The 26,738-nt window shown below is 45.8% G+C and overlaps 1 protein-coding gene across 2 annotated transcripts in view; it reads right to left on the bottom strand.

Moving 5' to 3' along the window:
* The window catches only part of ppp2r2d (protein phosphatase 2, regulatory subunit B, delta), an 88,852-nt gene that overhangs the window by 36,240 nt on the left and 25,874 nt on the right, over positions 1-26,738 (bottom strand). The window contains exon 2 of one of the 2 annotated variants that reach the window (XM_072479160.1): positions 1,690-1,750. The exons of the other annotated variant lie outside the window; for it this stretch is intronic. Coding sequence (XP_072335261.1) covers positions 1,690-1,750 — 61 coding nt within the window. The remainder of the gene's footprint in view (positions 1-1,689; positions 1,751-26,738) is intronic. 2 annotated transcript variants of the gene reach the window in all.

Raw genomic sequence — 26,738 nt, forward strand, 5'->3', positions numbered from 1 at the left:
AGGATTGGTCAAAGGATGAATGTCTCTAGATTTTGGTAAGGAGCTAGAAGTAGGCTGTTCAGAGTTGGGAGGCTACAAGGTGCAAAGCTGTGGAGGGAAGATTTCCTGAGATGAGCTTGCTGACAGCCCTGGCATGATGTTCGGCAGTGGTGTTATGGTAGAGGTAGGAAGAAGTGTCTGAGTTGGTGCTCAGAATGATCTATGTCTTATGCTAGCAGGAAGTTAATGTGTTGGAGTTTGTGACATGTGAACAATCCAAAGCCAGAACTTCACCAGTTTAACAATTCACATACCGTACCATAATTCCAAATGTTATTATGGATAGAATCCCTACAGTGTAGGAGGCCATTCCACCCATCGAACCTGCACCAACCCTCGAAAAGAGCACTCTCCCCAGGTCCTCTCTTTCATCCACCACACCCCAACCAGCACACCCCTGGTCACTAAGGGGTAATTTAGGATGGCCAATCCAGCTATCTTCTTTGGACTATGGGAAGAAACCCATGCAGACACGTGGAAGCTCCTCCAAAAATAGTTAGCTGTGAATACCCTGCATTCGGTTTCAGGGCTACTAGCTGGACACAAGTAATAATTTTTCTCCTACAATGTTGTGCAAAAGGACAACGGAATCTGAACAGCACTGTTTATAATGCCACAGGTGGGCGAGCTCTGTAGAAATATTCTGTTTCCAGATTACTGCTAATTGACAACTAATTTAATTGCTAATTAAAGCAGAATACAAACTGTTTTTTCATTTTATTCATTCATTTTTTCAAATATAATGCTCAAGTAGATTCTAAAGTTATTTTGTGCATTTGTGAAATATATACACAAGGAATTAGAAAGAAATAGGTCAGTGAAAGACCAATCCTTTTGGAATAGATGGCAAAAAGCCATGCCATTTCTGTCCAAGGTGCCATTTCTGTCCAAGGTGCATGCAATTTACAAATGTTTTATTTTCAAATGACCCAGTGAATGCAAAACACCCACATTCATAAGAATATATTTCAACATACTGTAGTGTACTGGGTTCTATAAAAGCATGATCACAATATTGTATTTAAGTGTTATTTGCTGCTGGTACATTTTTACCTTCCAGTGATAATATTGCCCACCCATACTCAGCACTCCTCGCCCACAGACTTTTTATTTACAGTGGCAAATAAAAATTGAAAAATTATAGCTATTAGCACTAAACATACAATGCAATCAAACAAGGCCACAATGCTAAAATATCCAAAGTAGTTCATATGAAAGAATATAAGGATTATAATTATTTTTATACACTTGAAACAATTTTAATGAGCCTCAAATTCAGGTATAATTGTGGGAAGAATATTTTAATACTGCAAAACAAACTGAAGGTAAATCGGTAACAGATACAAAATATTTCCCAATGACAACATATTTGGCATTTTATCAGATACAGGAGTAGGCAAACCCATGCATTAATGAAACTGATACATTTAAAAAACATTAACTATAGAAAGCATTATCCAATTGAAGTTTGGTTTCAGTAATGCAGCCGAATGAGTCTTTTGCAGACTTTCCCTTTGAGATGCAATTATTCAGGAGAAGCAGCATGCTGCAGAACCCTTGGGAATGAAAGGTTACCAGCAAAACAATCTTAACAGTAAATTATGAATTTTCAGGATGCTAGAATTGGAATCTTTGGTTTATATTCCATACCTTGATCAAAAGATGATGTTGACATCAGTGAATTAGTACCAGGGGTAGAAGTCTTAAACACCTGAGAGAAATTGCAAGGAAAGCATTTCATCTTCTGCAGTATGCAAATGCAGCCTTAAATTCCTCATTTGACACCTCCAAAATCCAAATGGCTGCACACCCTCGCCTTTTATAAGATTTCTTTTCGCTATAGATTTTCTAGATGCCTGCATTGCATAGAACAGTTAAATGTTTTAGATCAGAAAGAACAGGCACGATACGGATGGACTCTGCATTTGCAACATTACAGTGCAGGCCCCATACGCTATTCCCAAGATACTGCTAAGACAGGGGCCATTGCACTAAATAGAGGTGTCCAGTTCATTGCCAAAATATAAAATCAATGCAACTGTCACCTTAAACAGTTTTTAGATCTCATTTGGCATTGGACAAAATTCTTATAAATTACAAATACACTCCAACTCAATTTGACAATCTGAAATAAAAGCAAAATCTTTAGTTTCTTTTTGTCAGCCACTGGTATTTAAAGTACAGCACTGCTTTTCCAGTTGAAATCAGCAGCATGACTGTGCCCAACATACTGTGGCAATCACTAAAACAGCCAGTCAAATGAACTCAAGCATTATCCATTTCCCATCTCTTTTTGGAATACTGCAGCACGTTTGCTCTGAGGAAATCACAAGCAGCCGAGGTCATGTGCTTATTAAATTATCCCTCAGCCAACCACAAGTCCATTTTACAAATGCACAAGACAAATGATCTGGATCTCCCGTGTTTATAATGTACACTGCTTATAGCTGCATTTCTACAGCTTAAAGTGCAGAATGCACTCAATATGTAAGACAGTTAATTTTATTCTCCCTTCAATGTTTATGACCTTTCCCCTGAAGATCAGATATTTGTCAGTGTTTGGCCGATTTTGATCGTACAATCTGCTCACATTTTCTGACCTTGCTTTAAGTGTATGCATGAATAGAAGTGGGTGGTGGTGATGATGATGATGATGAGTAAGGGGGGTGGGGTGAGGGCTGACAAGAACAGGATGACACTCAGTTGTAATATTTCCTCCTTTTCTCTCCCATTCCACTCCCATCAAGCTATTAGGAGGTATATTAGCTTCCACCACTTCACATTTTAATCAAATAGTAATTTATATTGGCCAGAAAAACAATAACCTTCAATTAACTTTAAAACCAATTTTGAAGTTGCTGGATATAATCTTAAGTGCATTGTTTACTTCTGCACAGTGTTTTCACTCACTCATCTCTGCTGTTCAACCAGTCCTGTGATATATAGGAAATTATTTTTGAACCCGTGGTGTTGCCTGGGACAGCATGGTAGCAGTGGTTAGCACTGTTGCTTCACAGTGCCAGGGACCTGGATTCGATCACTGTCTACGCGGAGTCTGCACGCTCTCTCACTGTCTGCGTGGGTTTCCTCCGGGTGCTTCAGTTTCCTCCCACAAGTCCCGAAGAAAATACTGTTAGGTGAATTGGACATTCTGAATTCTCTGTCAGTGGGTATTGTACCCACAGGCGCAGGTGTGGCAACTAGAGGCTTTTCATAGGCTTTGCAGTGTTAATGCAAGCCTACTTGTGACACTATAAAGATTATTTTGTTATTTTCCATTCTTGAGCAATTATACAGATTAACTCAGGATTTGATAGAAATCTGGTTAATCTCCACATTACGAAAAATGTGTTATTGCCTCTCAAATTCATTCCAAGACCATCCTTCCCGCAATGTCATGTTTGAATCACTTCAAATCAGGTCTGCGCTCACCACAACACTGAAACGATCCTCTAGTCACCAAATGACATCCTAATGTGACTTGGAACTGCCTCTCCACATCCTTGACATGGTTTGCCACATCGCCTCCTTCAAAATCTCTCTGCTATTGCAGGACAGCATTCAGTTGGTTTCATTTGTATCTATCCAATTGTAGCTAGTAAGTGATCTTCAATGGTTTCTCTTCCCACTGCCACACTGTTGAGCTATCCTTGGCACCCTCCCCCACCTCGTATTTCTCACGCCCCTTGGTGGCATGATCCGCAATCAGGGTGGAAATTTTCATATATGCTAACAACTCCCAGCCACATCTCAACAGCACATATCTTAACTCATCCACTATTTGCAAATTATCAGACTGCTAGTCAGATATGCAATAAAGGAGAAGTTTCTTCCAATGAAAAGACTAAAACCAATGTTCATTGGACCCGGACCAAACTCTGTTCTCTCGCCACCAACTCCATTCCTCTTCTTGGCAACTGTCTGAGGCTGAACTGGATTGATCATAACCATGTTCTCTTCTCGGACCCCAAGATGCTCTTCCAATCATACATGCACGTAATCAACAACATAGTCCATTTCCACCTTGTCAGATTGCCCAACTCCTTCCCTCCCTCAGCTCATCTGCTGCAGAAACCCTCATCCATGCCTTTCCTACCTATTAGGCTCAACTATCCCAATTCTCTCCTGATCAGTCTCTCACTACTGACCGATCACCTGTGCTTGTTCACCTACATTGGTTCCTGGTTAAGCAATGCCAATTCTCATTCTAGTTTTGAAGTTCTGCCAAGGCCTTAGACTCATAAGAGTTTATAGTGCAAAAGAAGGCTATTCAGCCCATCGAATCTGCACCGGCCCTTGGAAAGAGCACCCTACGCCTCCATCCTATCCCTGTAACCCCACCTAACCTTTTGGACACTAAGGGGCAATTTAGCATGACCAATTCACCTAACCTGCATATCTTTGGACTGTGGGGGGAAATCAGAACACCCCGAGGAAACCCACACAGACATGGGGAAAAAGTGGAATCTTGCCCTTCTATTCTCCAGTCCCAAATAGCGGATATACTCCTATACTCTAACTCTGTATTTTGTATTATATTGCTCCTGGGAAATGCCTTGGGGTGTTGTGTTAAAGATGCTGCAGTACTGAACTAAATAGAAGCTGCAGTACTGAGCTAAACTATTATATTCATTGTCTTATGGAAACAAAACATTAGTCGCTCAAGTGCAACTAACTTCATGCTTTAAAATTTTATTAAGGGTACGGTTACACCATCTCACACAGCAAGCCTGGAGTAGGTAAGTATTTAAAAGGATTGCAATAACGAAGATTGCAGGGTGTACGGTTGCAGGGTGTATGAAATTGTTAGAAAAGAGACAGGTTGCTTTTAATCTTACACATCAGGGTAAATGCAAGAATACCAAATCTCAAAACAAACACAATAATTTATACTACAGGAGAAAAGGGATGGGATAGGGGATAGACGGACTAAGACTTTGTCATGGATATAGTAAGCACTAGCTCCTTTGCAATTCAAAAAGAGCACAAAGCTTGGACATATTCTTTTTGTTTGCAGCCAACAGGTCCCTGCATTTGAACGCATGTTGTTTCTAGCAAGCGCAAAGATGAGCTTAACCAATCATCTTAAATTAGTTGTTACTGTAGCTATTAGCCCACTTAGGGTTGTTCAGCAAGTGGCGAATTGAATTTCAGTGTCAGCTGCGATGCCAGGCACATAGGCTATACATCCCAATGATTAGCTGATTGCATGTTCCTTCAGTTGTTTGTAATAGGCAGAGTACAGATTGCACTGCCATGCTTACAAAAAACATCTACTACTGTTAGATGCGATTATGAATTGGATAGTACTTCTTGAAGAATCTTTTTGGAAATATTTGGGGAGCCTATAGGTACCTATTTATTTCTCCAAGGCAAGGTCTCGGCTGATCAGAGTTTTTAAAAAAAGTAAACAATTTTATTGAGGTATTTTTGGCATATAAGACAATTACATTGTATAGTACTGTACAAAAAAGAAAAGCAAATAACGCAAAGTACAAACCACAACTCCATTCTCGCAAGGACCTGCCTAAACCACCCCCTACACTACTCTACCCTAGCTCTCCCCCCACCCCCCCCGATGACGGTTAATTCTCCGCGAAGAAGTCAATGAATGGCTGCCACCTCCAGGCAAACCCCGATAGTGAACCTCTCAAGGCGAACTTCACTTTCTCTAGACCGAGAAAGCTCGCCACCTCCGATAGCCATACTTTGGTCTTCGGGGGCCTCGAGTCCCTCTATGCCAACAGTATTCGTCGCCGGGCTACCAGGGAAGCAAAGGCCAAGACGTCGGCCTTCTTCTCCTCCTGGACACCCGGGTCCGCCGACACCCCAAAGATTGTCACCTGAGGACTCATTACCACCCCAGTTTTCAAAACCCGGGACATGATGTCCGCGAATCCCTGCCAGTACTCCCTGACTTTAGGGCACGACCAGGTCATGTGCATGTGATCAGCCATCCCACTGGCGCATCTGGCACACTTGCCCTCCAGCCCGAAGAATTTACTCATCCAGGCCACTGTCATGTGGGCCCGGTGCACAATTAAACTGGATCAGACGGAGTCTGGCGCATGTTGCGGTCGTGTTTACTCTGCTCAGAGCTTCTGCCCAAATACCGTCCACCATCCCCCCCCCAGCTCCTATTCCCACTTCAGGTCCCCAGTCTGTATATCCTCTGCTCCCAATAGTTCTTTGTAAATATCTGAGACTCTACCCTCATCTACCTCTCCCCTCGATACTACCCTGTCCTGTCTCCCGTGGAAAGGACAGCACCAGCCTGCGCGCAAAATCCCACACCTGCAAGTATCTAAAGTCATTCCCTCCCGCCAGCACCGGCTCTACTATCTCGGCAAACGTCTTATAAAACTCCACTGGATACCCATCCGGCCCCGGGGCTTTACCAGACTGCATGAGCATCAGGCCCCCCAGTCACTCAGTCAGTACCTCTTCGATCCTGACCAGGGCCCCCAGTCTGTCTACCACCCCCCTACCCACTCTTGGGAAGGTCAGTCCGTCCAATAATTGCCTCACCCCCTTGGATTGGATTTGTTTATTGTCACGTGTACCGAGGTACAGTGAAAGGTATTTCTGCGAGCAGCTCAACAGATCATTAAGTACATGGGAATAAAAGGGAATAAAAGAAAATACATAATAGGGCAACACAACATACAAAATGTAACTACATAGGCACTGGCATCGGATGAAGCATACAGGGTGTAGTGTTAATGAGGTCAGTCCATAAGAGGGTCATTTAGACAGTGACAGTGGGGCAGAAGCTGTTTTTGAGTCTGTTCATGCGTGTTCTCAGACTTCTGTATCTCCTGCCCGATGGAAGAAGTTGGAAGAGTGAGTAAGCTGGGTGGGAGGGATATTTGATTATGCTGCCCGCTTTCACCAGGTAGCGGGAGGTGTAGATGGAGTCAGTGGATGGGAGGCAGCTTCGTATGATGGACTGGGCGGTGTTCACGACTCTCTGAAGTTTCTTGCGGTCCTGGGCAGAGCAGTTGCCATACCAGACTGTGATGCAGCCCGATAGGATGCTTTCTATGGCCCATCTGTAAAAGTTGGTAAGGGTTAATGTGGACATGCCGAATTCCCTTAGTTTCCCGAGGAAGTATAGGCGCTGTTGTGCTTTCTTGGTGGGTGGACCAGGACAGATTTTTGGAGATGTGTACCCCTAGGAATTTGAAACTGCGGTCCCCTGGGGGGTTCCAAGTGTACAGCTTACTATAAAAAGTCACGAAACACCTTGTTCAGCCCTGCCGGGTTCCCCACCCGCTATACTTCCTATCTCCCGAGCCGCTTCTCTCTTCCTTAGTTGTTGCGCGAGCATTCTGCTGGCCTTCTCTCCATGCTCATATATTGCGCCTTTTGTCTTTCTAAGCTGCTGTACGGTTGCCTGTGGTCAGCACCCCGAACTCGGCCTGCAGCCGCTGTTGTTTCCTGAGTAACTCTGGCCTCGGAGACCCCGCGTAGCTCCTGTCCGTCCGTAAAATTTCCTTAACCAGTCGGTCCGTTTCTGCTTGATCTGTCCTGTCCCTATGAGCCCAGATTGAGATCAGCTCCCCTCTCACCACTGCCTTCAGCGCCTCCCAGAGCACTGCTGCTGAGACTTCTCCGGTATCATTTACCTGCAGGTAATTCTACATGCATCGCCTGAGAGTCTCACACACTGCCTCGTCCGCTAGCAATCCAACTTCCAGCCTCCATAGTGGGCACTGAAAGCTATCCTTACGAATCTGTAGATCTACCCAGTGCGGAGCATGGTCCAATATGGCAATTGCCGAATATTCTGCCCCCACCATCCTGGCCAGCAAGTCCCTACTCATGACACAGAAATCAATTCGGGAATACACCTTGTGTACATGGGAGTAGTACGAAAACTCCCTCGCCGACGGCCGGCTAAATCTCAACGGATCAGCTCCCCCCATTTGCTCCATGAACCCTCTCAGTTCCTTTGCCATCGCTGGCAAGGCCTATCAGAGTTGACAACCAATCAGTACCCCTTTGCTTCTATAGTACAAATTGCTGTGATCATTTGAAATTTAGCATTCCTGGATTTATCCTGAAGTGTGCAAGACAAAAGGTTTAAGCAGCATGTCTCCTTCAGCAATATTCAAGTTCTGTACTACCAAGCAGATTTTTCAGATTTTTAGGGAGAAAGCAACTGGAAGCAAAAGGTGAAAAATATGCAGAGAAGCGGCAACTGAAGACAAAAAAGAATGACATTAAATGACTTAAAAAGAAATATATAAATTAAAAAGGAACAGATTCAGGAATAAGGAAAAGAGCATGCAATCAAAGATAAAACAAAACTACAGCAGGCTTAAAAAAAACAACTGACCCTGCAATGAAGGTATTCTCAGGTCTTGTCCAATATCTCTCACCCAACAAATATTTACTGTTCCTTTAGTTTAACCAATTCCCTTTGCACTTAATTCGGTCGAGGATACCTATGTCCCCATGCGTAGTGTTGTAGGCTTTCTTATGGAATTTGAAGTCCCCCCCCCAAAAAAAATTAGCATTGTAATTGCCACTTTCTCAAAAATTTGGAGGTTGCTCAGGCATAATCTGATTCCAGTTTGTTATAATTTCATTTGGGGTGGCACATGGCTGTGGTCAGCATTGCTGCCCACGGCGATGAGGAGCCTGGTTTGAATCCTGGCCCTAGGTCACTGTCCGTGTGGAGTTTGCACATCCTCGTGTCTGAGTGGGTTTCACCCCCACAACCCAAAGATGTGCAGGTTAGGTGGACTGGCCATGCTAAATTGCCCCTTAATTGGAAAAAAAATATTTGGGTACTCCAAAAGAAAAAAAATAATTTCAGATTTTCATACAGGTAATCCACGTTCTTCTCCATACCATTGGCTGCAATTTCAAAATTCAAGCAAAGGACTTGAGGTTTTCCCAAGACGCAATGATACAGTAGTAATTTATTTTTACTTCATCAAACTTCTTCCCCCCAAAAAATTCTCCATTAGGAATGGATGATTAGACAGTCTACAGTTACAGATTATTTTATTGCCATTTTTGAAAATAATCACGTTGGTTTTGTTTCAATTCTGTGCCAGTTTTAAAGGTCAGAGCTAGTCTCAATTCTATGAAGGATTTCAATTTTCTTCTTGGTACTGGAATGACAGAACTTGTTCTATTTGGATTCTACAATGATCTCATTTCTGGTCACAAGGAAGGAATACATTGTTTCCAGTGATTGAAGGATCTAAAAGAGACCATAGATACCAGATTAATGCAAGAGGTTTAGCACAAAGATCAGGGAACTAACATTCCACACCCATTCACCTAGCCCACCCTCAGATCAAGAGAATTGAGGTGCTGTGGAATACACAACCTGAATTAGTGATATAAACAATTAATATAAGGCAACATGGAAGGTGAAGGAAAGAATAAGAGAGATATTTGAAAACGTGAGACTAGAATGGGACTGCTGCTCATGAGCTAAACATCAACCTGAATTAGTTAGGCCAAAGAGCCTCTAGGATTGTGATTCATATGTTAAAAAAAAGTATTACCAAGATGTGCTCTACTTTATACTTTTAAGTTAGCAAGCAATGCTTTTGCACTTATTCAACAATAACTGTTCACAAATCTTTAACAGTATCAATGTAGTTTCAAAGAAAGTAATTGTTACAAATATACGTTTCTGGGAGATACAAATGAACAGGAGTACACGATTCAAACCTTCCAAGGTTTATACTGCCATTCAACTGGATCATGGCAGAATTAACCTCAACATCCATCCACTTGACTACAGGGTTTGTGGTGCAATACGTGAAGCCATTTCCTGTCCAGCGCCACGTCAACATTATCAGGCAAAGATTTTAATTCTTTTGTTTGGTGGAAGTAGCAAAATACTGTATTGTATAATTTCAAATGCAAATAAGCAAATGTCAATATTCTGTGGCATTACACGTGGAGAATCAAGCCAACTGTGGCATGCAGATAAAGCAGGATCACAAGACAGCAAAAAATAAATAAGTATGATGAATGGAAGGCGAGAGAGAAAATGAATGGAGTCCATGGATGATGAATCATAGGGTCCCTACATCGCAGGAAGCGGCCATTCGGCCCATCAAGTCTGCAGCAGCCCTTGGCAAGAGCACCCTACTTAGGCCCATGCATTCACTGTCACCCTATCCCCGTAACCCCACCTAACCTTTTAGACACGAAGGGACAATTTAGCATGGCCAATCCACCCAGCATGGCCAATCCACCCAGCGCACATCTTTGGACTGAGAGAGGAAACTAGAGCACTCAGAGGAAACCCACGCAGACATCGGGGAGAAAGTGCGAACTCCACAGTCACCCGAGGCCGGAATTGAACGCAGGTCCCTGGAGCTGTGAGGCAGCACTAGGAGCTAGAGGGGGTGCAGCAGCAAAAGGGTCTTAAAAAAAAAAAAGAATCTGTTGTTTGCAGTCATTGCTCAATTCAGCATTTTTAAAAATCTGTTTGATTACCATGTTTTGTTTGAAAGTGCTTATACTGCATTTATAAGCATAAGACTAATCATCCGAGGGAGATGGCAAGAATACTCTTACAACTTCACTGGTAGTCCAGAGCCCTGTAACATTCCCTCGCACAGATTCACTCTCCCTCATTCCCTCAATCCCTCCTAGTCATTCCATCTTCCCACCCATCAAATTTTACAGCTGAAATACCTCACTGATGTACTCAGTGAGGTACCTCTTGTTAAACCTAGATTTTATTTTCCTTCCCCCCCCCCCCCAAACTCAGATTCTGATGGTCAAAAGTAGAGACTAAATTTTTAGTGCTTCCCGATCCCATTCTCAACTCTAAGTTCCATTTCCCCAGGGTTCCTGGGCTTCCTGCCCACAACATAAGTCAGCCGTTTAAATTGCCACGAGTCTATTTCAGCATCCCTGATTTACAGTGCTCATTCAGTACTCTTAAATTAATCTCAAAAGTTACATGGGACAAACCTCACCAATTTCAAACTTGAGGTCTGCTCCAATCAATTAGATTTTTGTAGTTCTCACCCCCACAATTCAAGTCTGTTGGGATGGCCTGTTATTTTTATTATCTGCCCGGTGGCAATGTTTGCTGCCACCACCAACTGCGTTATTCAGATTTGGGGTCCAACTCTTATGGTCAATCTTTTCTCTATGTCAGTTGTGGATTAGAGTAGAGGAACTAACATTTTTAAAATCAGAATTAATTATACTACATCATTGTTTAAGATGCCTTGAAAAGCGTAAAATTGTTTTTTTAAGCTCTGTCTCACGAAAACAGTTTTCATCTTTGAGAACCAACGACCTTTATTTAGGTACAAGCAGTGCACGTAGGATGCAACCAAATTCAGGCATGTACACAAGGATTTAACCAAACAGCAAGGCTGGTGAAAGGGTTTTTAGCTTGGCAGTGTGGTAGGATTCATCAGTGCTGGAAAGAGCAGGGTTTTGAGGGTTATCAGGAGAATAAAAATGGCCTCTTTTAGCCCATCTGGTATTTTCTTCACCACTGCATTCATATCCAGGGGCTCTTCCTACTCATCAAAACTCCATTCACACCTCTGGGTAGCCCCCACCAATTCCTTTCCCTCCAGTTTTTTCTTGTAAAAAAGGCAACCATTGCAAATATTGGAAATAAGGAATTTTTTTTTTAAAAAAATGTTTAATGGAAAAAGCTGAAAATACACAGCAAGTGCTTAATGACCATTGCATTTTCAGCTTTTGTTTCTGGCTCTTCTTAGCCATGAAAGAATCCAGTGCACACTGAACATGCATGAAAAAAATTGAGCACTATGACTTGTGAATTGAAAGATAAGAAACATAGCCACACTCCCTAGGTACACAGAAGCAGAACATTTCACTCAACTATGCCGTTAATGAGTTTGCTGATTTACTGTCTTTAATGAATAAATAACCATAAAAATGTACAACTCTGATGCTTAAAAATACTTCAGAATTTCCAAATAGTTATATGTTAAAAATTAAGTTGATTTTGCGAAGTGGTTCTGAACTGAATTTGCAACTAAAACATAGGAGTGATTGAACACTTTCTTATTGCTGCTCTTGTATGTGGTCTATGAATGGCCTAGATAAATAAATATTTGTAAATCAGTCTTTTTTGAAGTCTTTGGAAAAAGTAAAGCTCTCCAATCATCAGAACAAGCTCAAAACAAGGAAAGGGCACTTTTTGTACCAACTCAAGTTAATGCATAGATTGAATACTGGAATTCTTTGAACAGTTGAAAAAAGGTGTATCCAAATAGAGATTAAAAATATCCACAAAAGAGTATTTTTTTTGGTAACAATGCAACAAAAACATTTAATCATTATTGCAAAATACTTGTTATAATCTTACTTTAGACATTGGAAATTACAATGAGAAAAATGGAGAATAAGCATTTCTTTCAATTGTTTCAAAGTGCGAAAAAATCCTTACATAAAAGGTTCAATATATTTGCATAAAAAGGAACTACTGATAGTTATGTGACAAGTGATAGATTGCGTGGCCCGTTCATAAGAACATTTGGAATGTGGTTTTTGGACATTTACACCCACCCTGTGATAACACAAGAGTTCATCCACTAATGCAGAAAATCTACTCAAGCAATTAACTGTAACTGACACAAGGCTACAATATTGCACACCTTTTACTGGTACTGAAAGAAGCGAGCCTCAAATATATTTGTAATACCAATTACCTACCATTTACAAAGCTTGCTTAAGAACTATTTTTTCATGAAAATCTGCCAATTTTATTCTTTGAATATCTGTCAGTTTCTTCTTCCGAATTGGTTAAGACGTCAGGAACCACTCACTCAGTGAGTATTTAGGGCATCTGGGCAGGGGTACTCTTCAGGGAAGAGGAGATCTGGGACTTCAGTAGGACTGCCCAAGACTACCCATGAGCAATGCCACAGGTTATGACATATTGCACTAAACACACTTAATTGAAACAAAACACATCCTTTAGGTCTATATAAAAAAGAGTAACCAGAATATAAATACGCATGATACTAGAAATGTCAACAATCTTGGACAAAAATCACCATGGAAAATGCACAGGAATAGGTTATGAAAATCCTTGGAATGTCTTTAGTGACAGAAAGGCCTGATGCAGTGGCATACTGGTTCTCAAAAATAAAAACCTCTAGCAAACCTAACTTAATGTTTTAAATGTGTTGTATCAACTGTGTTAATAATGCAAACAATCTGAACACCCTGTCGAAAAAAAAAGAAACTGCTTACAGACTTAGTTAAAATGTAATGAAATATTCAAATGCACAAAGAATAGTGCGGATCAAACTTTTAGTTTAAGATTTAAGCATAAGCATCAAATAAATAGGCCACTGAAATATTCACCTCATGAGATGAGACTACTTACTTGACAACTACAGAAGACATCTTCTGAGTCAACTTTGTTTCAACTTGATTATAAATAATATCCACAATTATAATAGAAATCATTGAGAAAGTAGGAGGGTGTAATTATTGCATGATAAAATTTATTCAGAATCAGAACGCTACAGTAGCAAGAGGAGAATTAGCACATTGAGACCGTGCCAGCTCTTTTAAAGAGCTACCAATTAGTCCCAGCCCCACTCCCCTACTTTTTTTCCTTTTAAAGTTATCATATTCCCCGCCATGTTGCCCCTGGCTTCTGTCAGTCACCTATAACCTCTGGTTACTGATCTTTAGCTACTGGAAACAGTTTCTCTGTATTATTCTCATCAATAGCCTGCATGATTTGAAACAACCCAACAAGTCAGCCCTCCCTACTCTGGGAACAGCAACCAAGCGAGACACTGCTCATACTCGACCAGCTGCAACGGGCAGGACACACTGTCCGCATTCCCGGCACAAGACTCCTAAAACAAGTGCTCTACTCAGAGCTCCACAATGCAAGCAATCGCTAGGAAGGCAGAGGAAACACTACAAGGACACTCTGAAAGCCTCCCTAAATAAAAACAACATCCCAATTGACTGGTGGGAAATGCTCTCCTTAGAATACAAACTGGAGAAGCATCCTCAAAGCTGCCAATCATCGAGCGTTAAGGGTGGAGCACGCAGAGGCCAAGCGTAAACAGCGAGAGAGCGCCCACGCACCTCATCGAACACCAGCTGCCAAACCTGCGGCAGAGTCTTCGGATCTAGGATTGGACTATTCAGCCACCGCAGAACCCATCTCCCAGATGCAAGATATCCTCGACCCAGAGGCTATATGGATTGGCTAGCAATTGCAGAACTTATCCCATCAGTTTCTTTGAACAGGATTGCCATTTGCAATTTTCCAGGCCTCTGGCAACACTCCTATAACGAAGGAGGATTGGAAGATTATGGCAAGAGCACTGCAATTTCTACCCTTATTTCCTTTAATAGTCGAGAATGCAGCCCAACCAAAGCAAGTGACTTTTCTACGATATGGCACTTTAGGTTGGCAGTGCTCCTGTTTATTTTCACCCTACCCAATTTCTGTACAACATTGTTCTACTGTGATATTGGCAGCATCTTCTTCAGCCCTATCTGCTTCTGCATTATATTTGCCGTTTATGGTAAATTATAAATGGACATATATGACAATAAGAACATACGACTTAAAACGGACTGGAATTACATTAATATACCTGGGTTCACTGATCATCCAGCCTCTGAACTCTGTTGTGATGTAGCCATATGCAACATCATAAAAAAATTCAGGCCAAATAAAGAACAAAAAAAGTGACTAGTTGGAAGGTAACATGCAAGGTAGAAACACTTTTATAATCCTGAAAAAAATTAGTTCATAAAATACAGTGACAGCAAGATCTGCAAAATGCAATTTGCAACTTGTGTAGTACCATTCTGACAAGTATTTGAACCAGAGACCACCCAGAATGCATTTGAATGTTCAACTTGCTGAACGGATTTGACTGTTTCCACCGATTTGTTGGCAAAAGGGTAAGGGAGGAATATTTCCATAGAATCCCTAGTGTAGGAGGAGGTCATTTGGCCATCGAGTCTGCACCGACCCTCCGAAAGATTCTAATTAGGCCCAATCCCCCACTACCCCGTGCATCGATCACGGCTAACCAACCTAACCTGCACATCTTTGTGTGGAAACCGACAGAGACCTTTTAACGTGCAAACTCCACACAGTCATCCAAGGCCAGAATCAAACTCAGGTCCCTAATGCTGGCCTTGGAAAGGGTCCAGAGGAACATAGAACACAGAACAGCACAGCACAGAACAGGCCCTTCGGCCCTCGATGCTGTGCCGAGCATTGTCCGAAACCAGGATCAAGCTATCCCACTCCCTGTCATTCTTGTGTGCTCCATGTGCCTATCCAATAACCGGTTGAAAGTTCCTAAAGTGTCCGACCCCACTATCACAGTAGGCAGTCTTGGTTGGAAAAGAATAGAAGTTCACAAGAATGATCCGTGGAATGAAGAGCTTGTCGTATGAGGCACGGTTTAGGACTTTGGATCTGTACTCGTTGGGCGTTTAGAAGGATGAGAGGGGATCTTATTGAAACTTACAGGATACCGCGAGGCCTGGATAAAGTAGACGTGGAGAGGATGTTTTCACTTGTAGGAAAAACTAGAACCAGAGGACACCATCTCAGGGATGATCTTTTAATACAGAGATGAGGAGGAATTTCTTCAGCCAGAGTGTGGTGAATCTGTAGAACTCTTTGCCGCAGAAGGCTGTGGAGGCCAAATCACTGAGTGCCTTTAAGACAGAGATAGATAGGTTCTTGATTAATAAGGGATCAGGGGTTATGGGGAGAAGGCAAGAGAATTTGAGGGGGGTGGGGGGGGGGGGGGGGGGAGAAATGAGAAAATATCAGCCATGATTGAATGGCGGAGCAGATTCGATAGGCCGAGGTGGCCTAATTCTGCTCCTATGTCTTATGCCCAGATTTCCCAGATGGCTCAACAATAAAATGTGCTGTGATGTGTCACTGCATGAGCAACGGTGTTTTAAACATGTGAAGGAACAAAAAGACATTTTAACCAGTTGTCCAGAATTTTTCACTGCTTTAGAAACCCATGAGATATAATTTTTCCTTATTCTTTTTTAAATGTCATACAACTTTCATTTGACTAAATGTTGTATGCATCAGACCAACCAGGATATTTGGTGTTTTTTTACAGCGGGGCGGGGGGTAGAGAAGAAAGAGGCTGGTGTTGATGTTCCAAGTGATTGTCTTTGGTCAGATTTTATTGCACATCCGGCCTTAGCCAGAAGCCTCAAAATGTATTCTGAAATAGCAGTTCCAAATACTTCCTGTGTAGTACTGCTCAGTGAAAGTGAAATGAAATGAAAATGAAAATGAAAAGAAATGAATGAAAATCGCTTATTGTCACGAGTAGACTTCAATGAAGTTACTGTGTAAAGCCCCTAGTCGCCACATTCTGGCGCCTGTTCGGGGAGGCTGGTACGGGAATTGAACCGTGCTGCTGGCCTGCCTTGGTCTGCTTTAAAAGCCAGCGATTTAGCCCAGTGAGCTAAACCAGCCCCAAGTCACATGCAAACAAAGCTTGCTACCTGTACAATGATGTCTGGCTTTGATCAACTCCATTTTTTTTTAAGTGTCCAGTCTACTGCAATATAAAAGATAGAAATTCGATACGAGTACATTAAAAAAATTCAGTCTTCCTCCTCACCAAACGCAATAATACACCCAAATAGGAATTGTTTTAACACATTTGAAAGTGAGATTTTAAATCTGCATCATGAAAATTAAATCAGCAATATTTCATTCTCATTCTCAAGATGGAGTGGCAGGGATAGTTTTCACACATTCATACAGCAAGCCGATTTCAGCCAATGGTTCCAACTAGACCAGTGTTTTTCAAACTTTTTCTTCCCCAGGACTCACTTTTTGCCAACCAGCTGACCTCTGCGGCATATGCCATATTTGCTTACATTAACGTGAAAGGGGAGCCTTCTTGGTCCCCATGGTCTCACTCTAATAAGGGTTACAAGGAGGAGAGAGCTACATGCAATCAGTTGCAGAGTTCAGCCAGTTCCTTTATGCCATCTTCATCTGGGAGTATGGAAAATACAACCTCACATGAAAGTCGTCATGAAGGGCAACAGCAACAAAATGCTTTTTTTAAAAAAAAAAAACTCAGCACTGGATAGTCCTGGGAGATGCTACTCTAGAATGATGACAGCCTCATGGCCTTTTTGTAAGTTAATATGAACTCTTGGGTCTCAACCTCATCATCTACCACTTATTTCAAAACTGGAAACTTCTCTCATTTGCCAGTACCTCTTGCATATAACACACATGGGCTTTGCATTGGCACAATTGACAAAACCATACCTCAAGAAACCTTAATACTGCTTTGTTCCATCCTTTGTAGGCTGTTCACCAGAAGCCCTAAAAGCTCTGTACAGAGCTAACGCTAGCACGGCCTGTTCTGCAGTGGATTCTCTCTCTCTCTCCAGAAAATCAAATAGGAGATCTTGGCCAGAACGTACGTGCATCTCTGGTGTTTTGTTCCTTGTAAGAAAACGATTCAGCTTTTCAGTCTTCTTGCCTTGCTTGCCAGCAGCTAGAACAAATCCTCTAAATTGGCATCAAAAAATGCACCCCATTCAAATTGAGAGGCGCAAAAAGAAAGAAACTATAGATCGCTTAGCTTGATCTCGGTGGTGGGGAATCAATCAATAAGGAGATGACTGAACATTTGGAAAGACTAAGCTCAATCCATGTTTGTCAGCATAGTTGACAAAACGTTCTTTGAGGACGTCACCAGCAAAGTGGATAATGGGGAACCTTTGGATGTGGTATATCTAGACTTCCAGAAGACGTTTGACAAGTGCCGCATAAATGGCTGATCCAGGTGGTGAAAGAGATTACAGGGGATTGATTAAGGATTGGCTGACTGACAGAAAGCAGAGGGTCGGGATAAATGGGTCCTTCTCTGGCTGGCGAACTGTAACTAGCGAGGTGCCATAGGGGTCAAGCCTCAGACTTCCAACGGTTTACAATCTATACAAAATGATCTACAAGCAGGGAGAGTGTGACATAACACAATTTGCAGATGATACTAAAATAGATGGGAGAGCAGGCAGCGAAGAGAAGATCAAGAGTTCACAGACGGATATAGATTGGCTTGGAGAATGGGCCAAAATTTGGTAGATGGAGTTTAATGTGGATAAGTGTGAGGTTATCCATTTTGGCCAGAAAAATAGAAAGGCAAATTATTGAAATGGAAAGCAGATTCAAAATGCGTCTGAGGGAGATCTGGGTGTCTTTGTTCATGAATCACAAGAGTCGGTCTGTAGTTACACCATGCAATAAAAAGGCAAATGGAATTTTAGCATTTATTGCAAAAGGACTCGAGTATATAAGTGTTGTTGCAATTGTTTAGGGTGTTGGTGAGACCACATCTGGGAGTATGGTGTCTAGTTTTGGTCTCCTAACTTAAAATAGTATTTGGTGGCATTGGAGGCAGTTCAGAAGAGGTTCACCAGATTAATTCCAGGATGAATGGGTTAACATACTAGGAGAGATTAAACAGTTTGGAGTTACACTCACTGGAGCTTAGAAGAATGAGAGGGGATCTGATCGAGGTATAGTAAAAAGGATTGATAAATGTGGATCAGATGTTCCCCCTTGTGGGGCAATCTATAACGAGAGGTCTCAGATATAGATTGAGAGGCAGTAGATTTAAAACGGAGATGAGGAGAAACTACTTATCAGAGGGTGGTGAATTTGTGGAACTCGCTACCCTATAGTGCAGTGGTATCTGAATCATTAAATGTTTCAAGAAGGAGATAGATATATTCCTGATAAAAACTGGTTGGGTTGAAAGGGATATGGGGAACAGGTAGGGAAGTGGATTTGAGACCAGATAGAGATCAGCCACGATCTGATCCAATGTCAGAGCAGATTCGAAGGGCTCAATTGCCTACTTCTGCTCCTAATTCCTATGTTCCTAAGCACGGAGGTACAGGGCGCTTGACGTCAAATGTATGTGCAGGGAGCGTGACCTGCTCACTGCTGCCACTTATGGTTGGAAGACTGCTAACTGCCTCACCTCATTTAAAAGCCGGTAGCGGCCACCATCATTCATGCTTCCAGTGCCTAATTGCAAAATAGCAATTCAGAACTCTAGCAAAAGATCCCAGCCCCATACCTTGGTCATGCAGAAAGCAGCAAAATACTACGATATATGGCACAGAAACAAGCCATTAATCCCAATCAGCTGGTAAAATAAACCAAAAGAAATGTTAAAAGTAAACTAGAGTAAAATAATTCCAGTAGTACAGAATGCTGTTGTTTGGTGCCGGGGAGGGGTTGTTACGCTTTGCAAAGCTGTTGAGTGCACTTAATGCAAGCTAGTAAGCATAAATACCTGGGTATCTTCAAGGGCAATAGATTTGACCTTAATGTCAAACGTCAAATCTTAAAGTAAATTACAAAGACACCAAGAAATCAAATCAGGAATATTGAAGGCATTTCTTTACTCAGAATATGGAATTATCCACGATAGCAAATAGTTCAGGTGAACAACAGATGCATTTGCGAGAATAGAATGCTGACAGGGTTAGATGAGGAAAGATGGGAAATGGCCAGTGTAGAGGATAAATATTGGCGTGGATTAGTAGTGCAAAAGCATCTGTTTCTGTGCTCTATATTGTGTGTGAAGTCCTGAGAGAATGCTGTGGTACTAGGGCTTCCTTCTTTTGGATGAGGTGTTAACAAGGCCGGTACGTTCTCTCATGTGAGGTGAAGATGGTTGACAGCTTCAAACTTCAAGGTGAGCACATCACCAACAATCTGTCCTGGTCCACCCACGTTGACACTACAACCAAGAAAGCACAACAGCGCCTATACTTTCTCTAGAAACGAAGGAAATTCGGCATGTCTACTGACATGTCTAGATGCACCATAGAAAGCATCCCATCTGGCTGCATCACAGCCTGGTATGGCAACCGCTCGGCCCAAGACTGCTAGAAGCTAGAGAGTCGTGAACACAGCCCAATCCATCACGCAAACCTGCTCCCATCCACTGACTGTCTACACCTCGCGCTGCCTTGCGAAAGCGGGCAGCATATTCAAACACCCCTCCCATCCAGCTTATTCACTCCTTCAACTTCTTCCATTCGGGCAGGACACTTCCTTGGCCTTTCTATTTCACATTTCTGGGAATAAACTAGCATCCATCACAAACCCACCGGCTCCCACAGCTACCTCGACTACAGCTCTTCACATCCCACATCTTGCAAGGACTCCATCCCATTCTCCCAGTTCCTTCGCCTCAGTTGCATCTGTTCCGATGGCTCTACTTTCCAAAATGATACTGGGCTCTCAACCATGTCCAACCCATTTTCTACACCTCTGCTCCCATCCCTTCCCCGTCCTCCCTTCGCCAGGATAGGGTCTCCAGAGTCCTCACTTTTCACCCCACTAGCTTCCGTATTCAAAGATTCATCCTCCACCAGTTCAGCCAATTCCAGCATGATGCCACAAAATATATCATCCCCTCACTCCCCCTATCAGAATTTCACAGGGACGGTTCTCTCTGGGATACCCTGGTCCACTCCTCTATCACCTCCAACACCACATCCGCGTCCCACGGTACCTTCCCATTGTCATGAGTAACTTTAAGAAATGGGTGCGTATACAAGTATCTGTAGTGAGAGTACCTTTAAGAAATGGGTGTTTATTACTGCAGTGATTTCAGAGACTGGGTGGAGTTGGGCTGTCTTGTCAGCTTTTTACTTTTGTTTTAGGCTGTTTGCTGCAGGGTGTGTTTTAGTTTAGTTTCGTTATGAGTGTTGGAGCTGAAGCCAGACAGAGCAGGTGTTAATCTCTCTGCCATGAAAAGACCATCTCTTGATCATTTGGTGAATTCAGAATTCTAAATGTTCTCAGTAGTGAATGTAAACCTAATGTGCTTCTGGTAAAAGGTGTTTTAAGACTTTTGGGTGCGGCTATGCAGAGCTAGGTCGCATATTCGGTAGCTCCCGCTTGGAACGGACTTTTGGGCTCTTTACAGGGCCCCCACGGCATTTGTTTGACATTTCCCAGTGTGGGAATACGACTGCAACATTCCCCCGACAGTGTCCCCCAGGAATGGTATGTCTCTTGGTTACCAGACCCGGCAGAAACAGTAAAAGATTTGGCTGTAACTGCAGGGGAGAGAGGGGCCTCTTCCAGCATGCAGGCGGGGGAAGGGCAAGCTTAAAGCTGCAAGCTGACTTGAGGGCCTTTTATTAAAAGTGAATTCTAGCAGCAGAGGGAACAACTGTGAAAAGATCTACCAAGGTCATTGAAGAAGCGGGGACGAGGCTTCCGGTGGCGGCCATGGAGGAGTAGGTCGCGCATTCGGCAGTTCCCGTCTGGAACGGACTCTCAGACCTTTTTCAGGAGTTTCCACAGACCTTTTGGGGCACATTGGTGAAGTGAACACTGCCAAAAGGATTCCCTCTCGAGACTTCCGGTTGCGGCTATGCGGAGCTAAGTCGCACATTCGGCGGCTCCCGCAAAAACGGACATTTGGGCTCTTTTCAGGGCCCCCAAGGGCACTTTTTCGACTTCCCGGTGTAGGAAGGAGTTAATAATAGCTCCCCGTCAGTATATGGCTTTAACTAGGAGCGGGGCGACAAAAAAGGTGGTGGTGGACCCGAAGAAGGGAGGGAAGAAGGACAAAATGGCGGCGGGCGGAGATCAGTCAGCGTGGGGGCAATGGGCGGAGGAGCAACAGGAGGGTATCCAGCGCTGCCTCAGAGAGATTAAAACGGACCTGCTAGAGCCGATGAAGGATTCTATTGATAAGCTGCTGGAGACACAGGTAGCCCCCTGGCCCAGGGGATGGCGATCCGAGAGGCTCGACAAAAGATCTGATCTTAGGCCTGGCGGTAAAGGTGTTGGCGCACGAGGCGCTCCACAAGAAATGGCAGGAGCGGTTCAAGGAGATGGAGAATCGGTCAAGGCTGAAGAATCTGCAGATTATGGGCCTCCCGGAGGGGCTGGAGGGGCCGGACGTGGGGGCCTATGTGGTCACCATGTTGAACTCGCTGATGGGAGCGGGGTCCTTCCAGGGGCCCCTGGAGCTGGAAGGGGCCCATAGAGTGTTGGTGAGGAGGCCCAAGGCTAACGAGCCTCCGCGGGCAGTGCTGGTGCGGTTCCATCGGTTCGTCGATGGGAATGTGTGCTCAGGTGGGCCAAGAAGGAGAGGAACAGCAGGTGGGAGAATGCAGAGGTTCGGATAGATCAGGACTGGAGTGCGGAGGTGGCGAAGAAGAGGGCCGGGTACAATCGAGCGAAGGTGGTGCTGCACAGGAAGGGGGTGACGTTTAGCATGTTGCAGCCGGCGCGATTGTGGGTTACCTACAAGGACCGGCACCATTATTTTGAGTCTCCGGAGGAGGCGTGGGCCTTTGTTCAGGCCGAGAAGCTGGACACAGACGCAGGGTCAGGATGGGCGATTGGGGACTGCGGTGGATATGTTATGCCTATTTTTGGTTCGGGGGAGGGGGGGGGGCTTTGCATTGTTTTGGGTTTCTTTTTCTCTGTGTTTTTCTCTTTCGGGTTGGGAGGGTGGATGGGGCGGGTTGGGCACTGTTTTGGTTGGTGGCGGGGCCTGGTAGGTGGAGAGCGCTGGCTTTTTTCTCGCGCCGAGGGGGGGAAGCGAGGATTGTTTCCCGCTCTTAGAACGGAGGGGGGAGAGGGAGAGCCTGTGGATGGGGAGCGGGAGAGGAGGGTGAACCACACAATGGGAGGAGTCGAAGGGGAGGCGGGAGCGGCCAGGGTCAGCAGGAGTCAGCTGACTTGCAGAAGTGCAATGGGGGGAGTAAACCAGCTTGGATGGGTCCTAGCCGTGGTTGGTGGGGGGCGGTTGTGTTGCTGCTGCTAAGGTCAAGGAGCGAGTGGGGGGTTGGGACGGAGGTATGGCGCTGTGGGGAACGGGCCGGGTGTGGGGTGCGGGCGCGAGGCTGGCCGAGGAGGGGTCATGGTTAGTCGGCGTGGGAGGGGGGCGGGTAGCCCCCTGATCCGGCTGATAACCGGCCCATTCAGTCCCCTTACATTCCAGGTTAAGCGGGCCCGCGTGTTCACGCACCTGAAGGGGCTCAAGGCGGATGTGGTTATGCTCCAGGCGACACACCTGAAGGTGGCAGACCAGGTAAGACTGAGGAAAGGGTGGGTAGGTCAGGTGTTTCACTCGGGGCTAGATGTCAAAAGTCGAGGGGTGGCGATCTTGGTGGGAAAGAAGGTGTCATTCGAGGCGTTGGGCATTGTGGCAGGTAATGGCGGTATGGTAAGTGGTAAGTTGCAGGGAGAGAGGGTGGTACTGTTCAATGTGTATGCTCCGAACTGGGACGATGCGGGTTTTATGCGGCATATGTTGGGTCGGATCCCAGACTTGGAAGTGGGGGGGCTGATAATGGGGGGAGACTTTAGCACGGGTGTTGGATCCGGCACTGGATCGCTCCAGGTCTAGGACGGGTAGGAAGCCGGTGGCGGCTAGATCGTTGAGGGGATTTATGGACCAAATGGGAGGGGTGGACCCTTGGAGATTTGCAAGGCCAGGGGCTAGGGAATTTTCATTCTTCTCACATGTCCATAAGGCTTATTCTCGAATCGACTTTTTCATTTTGAGTAGGGTGCTGATAGCGAGAGTAGAGGATACAGAGTATTCAGCAATAGCCATTTCGGACCACGCCCCGCATTGGGTGGACTTGGAGATGTGGGAGGAGGGGACCAGCGCTCACTGTGGCGCTTGGAGGTGGGGCTGTTGGCGGACGAGGAGGTGAGCGAGCGGGTCCGAGGAAGTATAGAGAGGTACTTGGAGACCAGCGACAACGGGGAGGTCCGAGTGGGGATGGTATGGGAGGCACTGAAGGCGGTGGTGAGGGGAGAGCTGATCTCCATCAGGGCCCACAAGGAGCGGAGGGAGCGGGGGGAGAGGGAGAGGCTGGTGGGGGAGATGGTGAGAGTAGACAGGAGGTATGCAGAAGAGCCCGAGGAAGGATTGTTGAGGAAGAAGCACAGCCTCCAGGCCGAATTCGACCTGGTGACCACCAGGAAGGCGGAGGTGCAGTGGAGGAAGGCCCAGGGGGCGGTCTATGAGTACGGGGAAAAGACAAGCCGGATGCTGGCGCATCAGCTTCGGAAGCGGGACGCAGCTAGGGAGATCGGGGAGTTAAGGACAGGGGAGGGAGCATGGTGCTGAGTGGGGTTGGCATCAATGGGGTCTTCAGGGACTTCTACGAGGAATTGTACCGATCCGAGCCCCCACGTGAGGAGGGAGGGATGGGCCTTTACCGCCGTTTCCTGGACCAATTGAGGTTTCCAAAGGTGGAAGAGGGACTGGTGGCGGGACTGGGGGCGCTGATCGAGGGGATAGGAAGCATACAGGCGGGGAAGGCACCGGGGCCGGACGGTTTCCCGGTCGATTTCGATAAAAAATATATGGACCTGTTGGGCCCACTGTTAGTTAGGACCTTTAATGAGGCAAGGGAGGGAGGGGGCTTTACCCCCGACAATGTCCCGGGCACTGATCTCCTTGATCCTGAAGCGGGACAAGGATCCCCAGCAATGTGGGTCTTACAGACCGATTTCCTTGCTAAATGTAGATGCCAACGTGCTGGCTAAAGGTCTTAGCCACGAGGATTGAGGATTGTGTGCCGCAGATCATCCATGAAGACCAGACGGGGTTTGTGACGGGGAGACAGTTGAACGCGAATGTGCGGAGGCTTTTGAACGTTATCATGATGCCAGCGAGGGAGGGGGAGGCGGAGATAGTGGTGGCGATGGACGCTGAGAAAGCCTTCGAGAGGGTAGAGTGGGGGTACCTGTGGGAGGCGCTGAAGAGGTTCAGGTTTGGGGAGGGGTTTGTCAGGTGGGTTAGGCTGTTGTATGAGGTCCCGATGGCGAGTGTGGCCACAAATAGGAGGTCAGAATACTTTTGGTTGCACCGAGGGACGAGACAGGGGTGTCCCCTGTCCCCCCTGCTCTTCGCACTGTCGATGGAACCCCTGGCTATGGCACTGAGAGAGTCGAGGAACTGGAGGGGGCTGGTGCGGGGTGGGGAGGAGCATAGGGTGTCGCTCTATGCGGACGACTTGCTGCTATATGTGGCGGACCCAGTGGGGGGAATGCCGGAGGTAATGAGGGAGTTCGGGGATTTCTCTGGGTAGAAGCTCAACATGGGGAAGAGCGAGTTGTTTGTGGTTCACCCAGGGGACCAGGAGAGGGGGATTGGCGAGCTCCCACTAAAAAGGGCGGAGAGGAGCTTCAGATATTTGGGGGTCCAGGTGGCCAGGAGCTGGGGGGCCCTGCATAGGCTTAACTTACAAGGCTGGTGGAGCAAATGGAGGAGTTCAAGAGGTGGGACGCGTTGTCACTGTCCTTGGCGGGTAGGGTGCAGTCAATCAAAATGACGGTGCTCCCAAGGTTTTTCTTCCTGTTCCAGTGCCTCCCCATGTTTATCCCGAAGGCTTTTTCAGGCGGGTTAACAGGAGTATAATGGGGTTTGTGTGGGCACGAGGAACTCAGAGGGTGAGAAGGGTGTTCCTGGAGCGGAGTAGAGATGGGGGGGGGCTGGCGCTGCCCAACCTCTGTGGGTACTACTGGGCCGCCAATGCGACGATGGTGCGCAAGTGGGTGATGGAGGGGCAGGGGGCTGCATGGAAGAGGCTGGAGACGGCGTCCTATGTGGGTACGAATCTGGGGGCGCTGGCAATGGCGCGGCTGCCGCTCCCTCCAAGGAGGTATACCACGAGCCCGGTGGTGGTGGCGGCCCTCAAAATTTGGGGGCAGTGGAGGCGGCATAGGGGGGGAAGTTGGGGCCTCGGCGTGGTCCCCATTACGGGGGAACCACCTGTTCACCCCAGGAAGAACAGGTGGAGGGTTTTCGGGGTGGCACAGGGCAGGGATACGAAAGTTGGGGGACCTGTTTGTGGACGGGAAGTTCGCGAGCTTGGGTGAGCTGGAGGAGAAGTACAGGCTCCCCCCCCGGGGAACACCTAACACCTTCAGGTACTTACAGGTAAGGGCGTTTGCCAGACGGCAGGTGGCGGAATTCCCGCGGCTACTGCCACACACAGTACAAGACAGGGTGTTCTCGGGGGGGGGGGGGGGGGGGGGGGGGTGAAGAGCGGGGAAGATCTCGGAAACTTACCAGGTGATGGAGGAGGAGGCGGCCTCGGTGGTGGAGTTGAAAGGTAAGTGTGAGGAGGAGTTGGGAGAAGAGATCGAAGAGGGAACGTGGGCAGATGCCCTAGGGAGGGTGAATTCTTTCTCTTTGTGCGCGAGGCTCAGCCTCATACAGTTTAAGGTGCTGCACAGGGCACACATGACTGGGACAAGGATGAGCCGGTTCTTTGGGGGCGAGGACAGGTGTGTTAGGCGCTCAGGGAGCCCAGCAAATCACACCCATATGTTCTGGGCATGCCCAGCGCTGGAGGAATTTTGGAAGGGCGTAGCGAGGACGGTGTCGAGGGTGGTCGGATCCAGGGTCAGACCGGGCTGGGGGCTCGCAATATTTGGGGTGGCAGAGGAGCCAGGAGTGCAGGAGGCGAAAGAGGCCGGAATTCTGGCCTTTGCGTCCCTGGTAGCCCGGCAAAGGATTCTCCTTCAGTGGAAAGGTGCAAGGCCCCGAAGCGTGGAATCCTGGATCAGCGATATGGCAGGGTTCATTAAATTGGAGAGGGTGAAATTCGCCTTGAGAGGGTCGGTACAAGGGTTCTTTAGGCGGTGGCAACCGCTCTTA

This window comes from Scyliorhinus torazame, chromosome 16 (assembly GCF_047496885.1).
Source record: "Scyliorhinus torazame isolate Kashiwa2021f chromosome 16, sScyTor2.1, whole genome shotgun sequence".
NCBI classification, from domain to species: domain Eukaryota; kingdom Metazoa; phylum Chordata; class Chondrichthyes; order Carcharhiniformes; family Scyliorhinidae; genus Scyliorhinus; species Scyliorhinus torazame.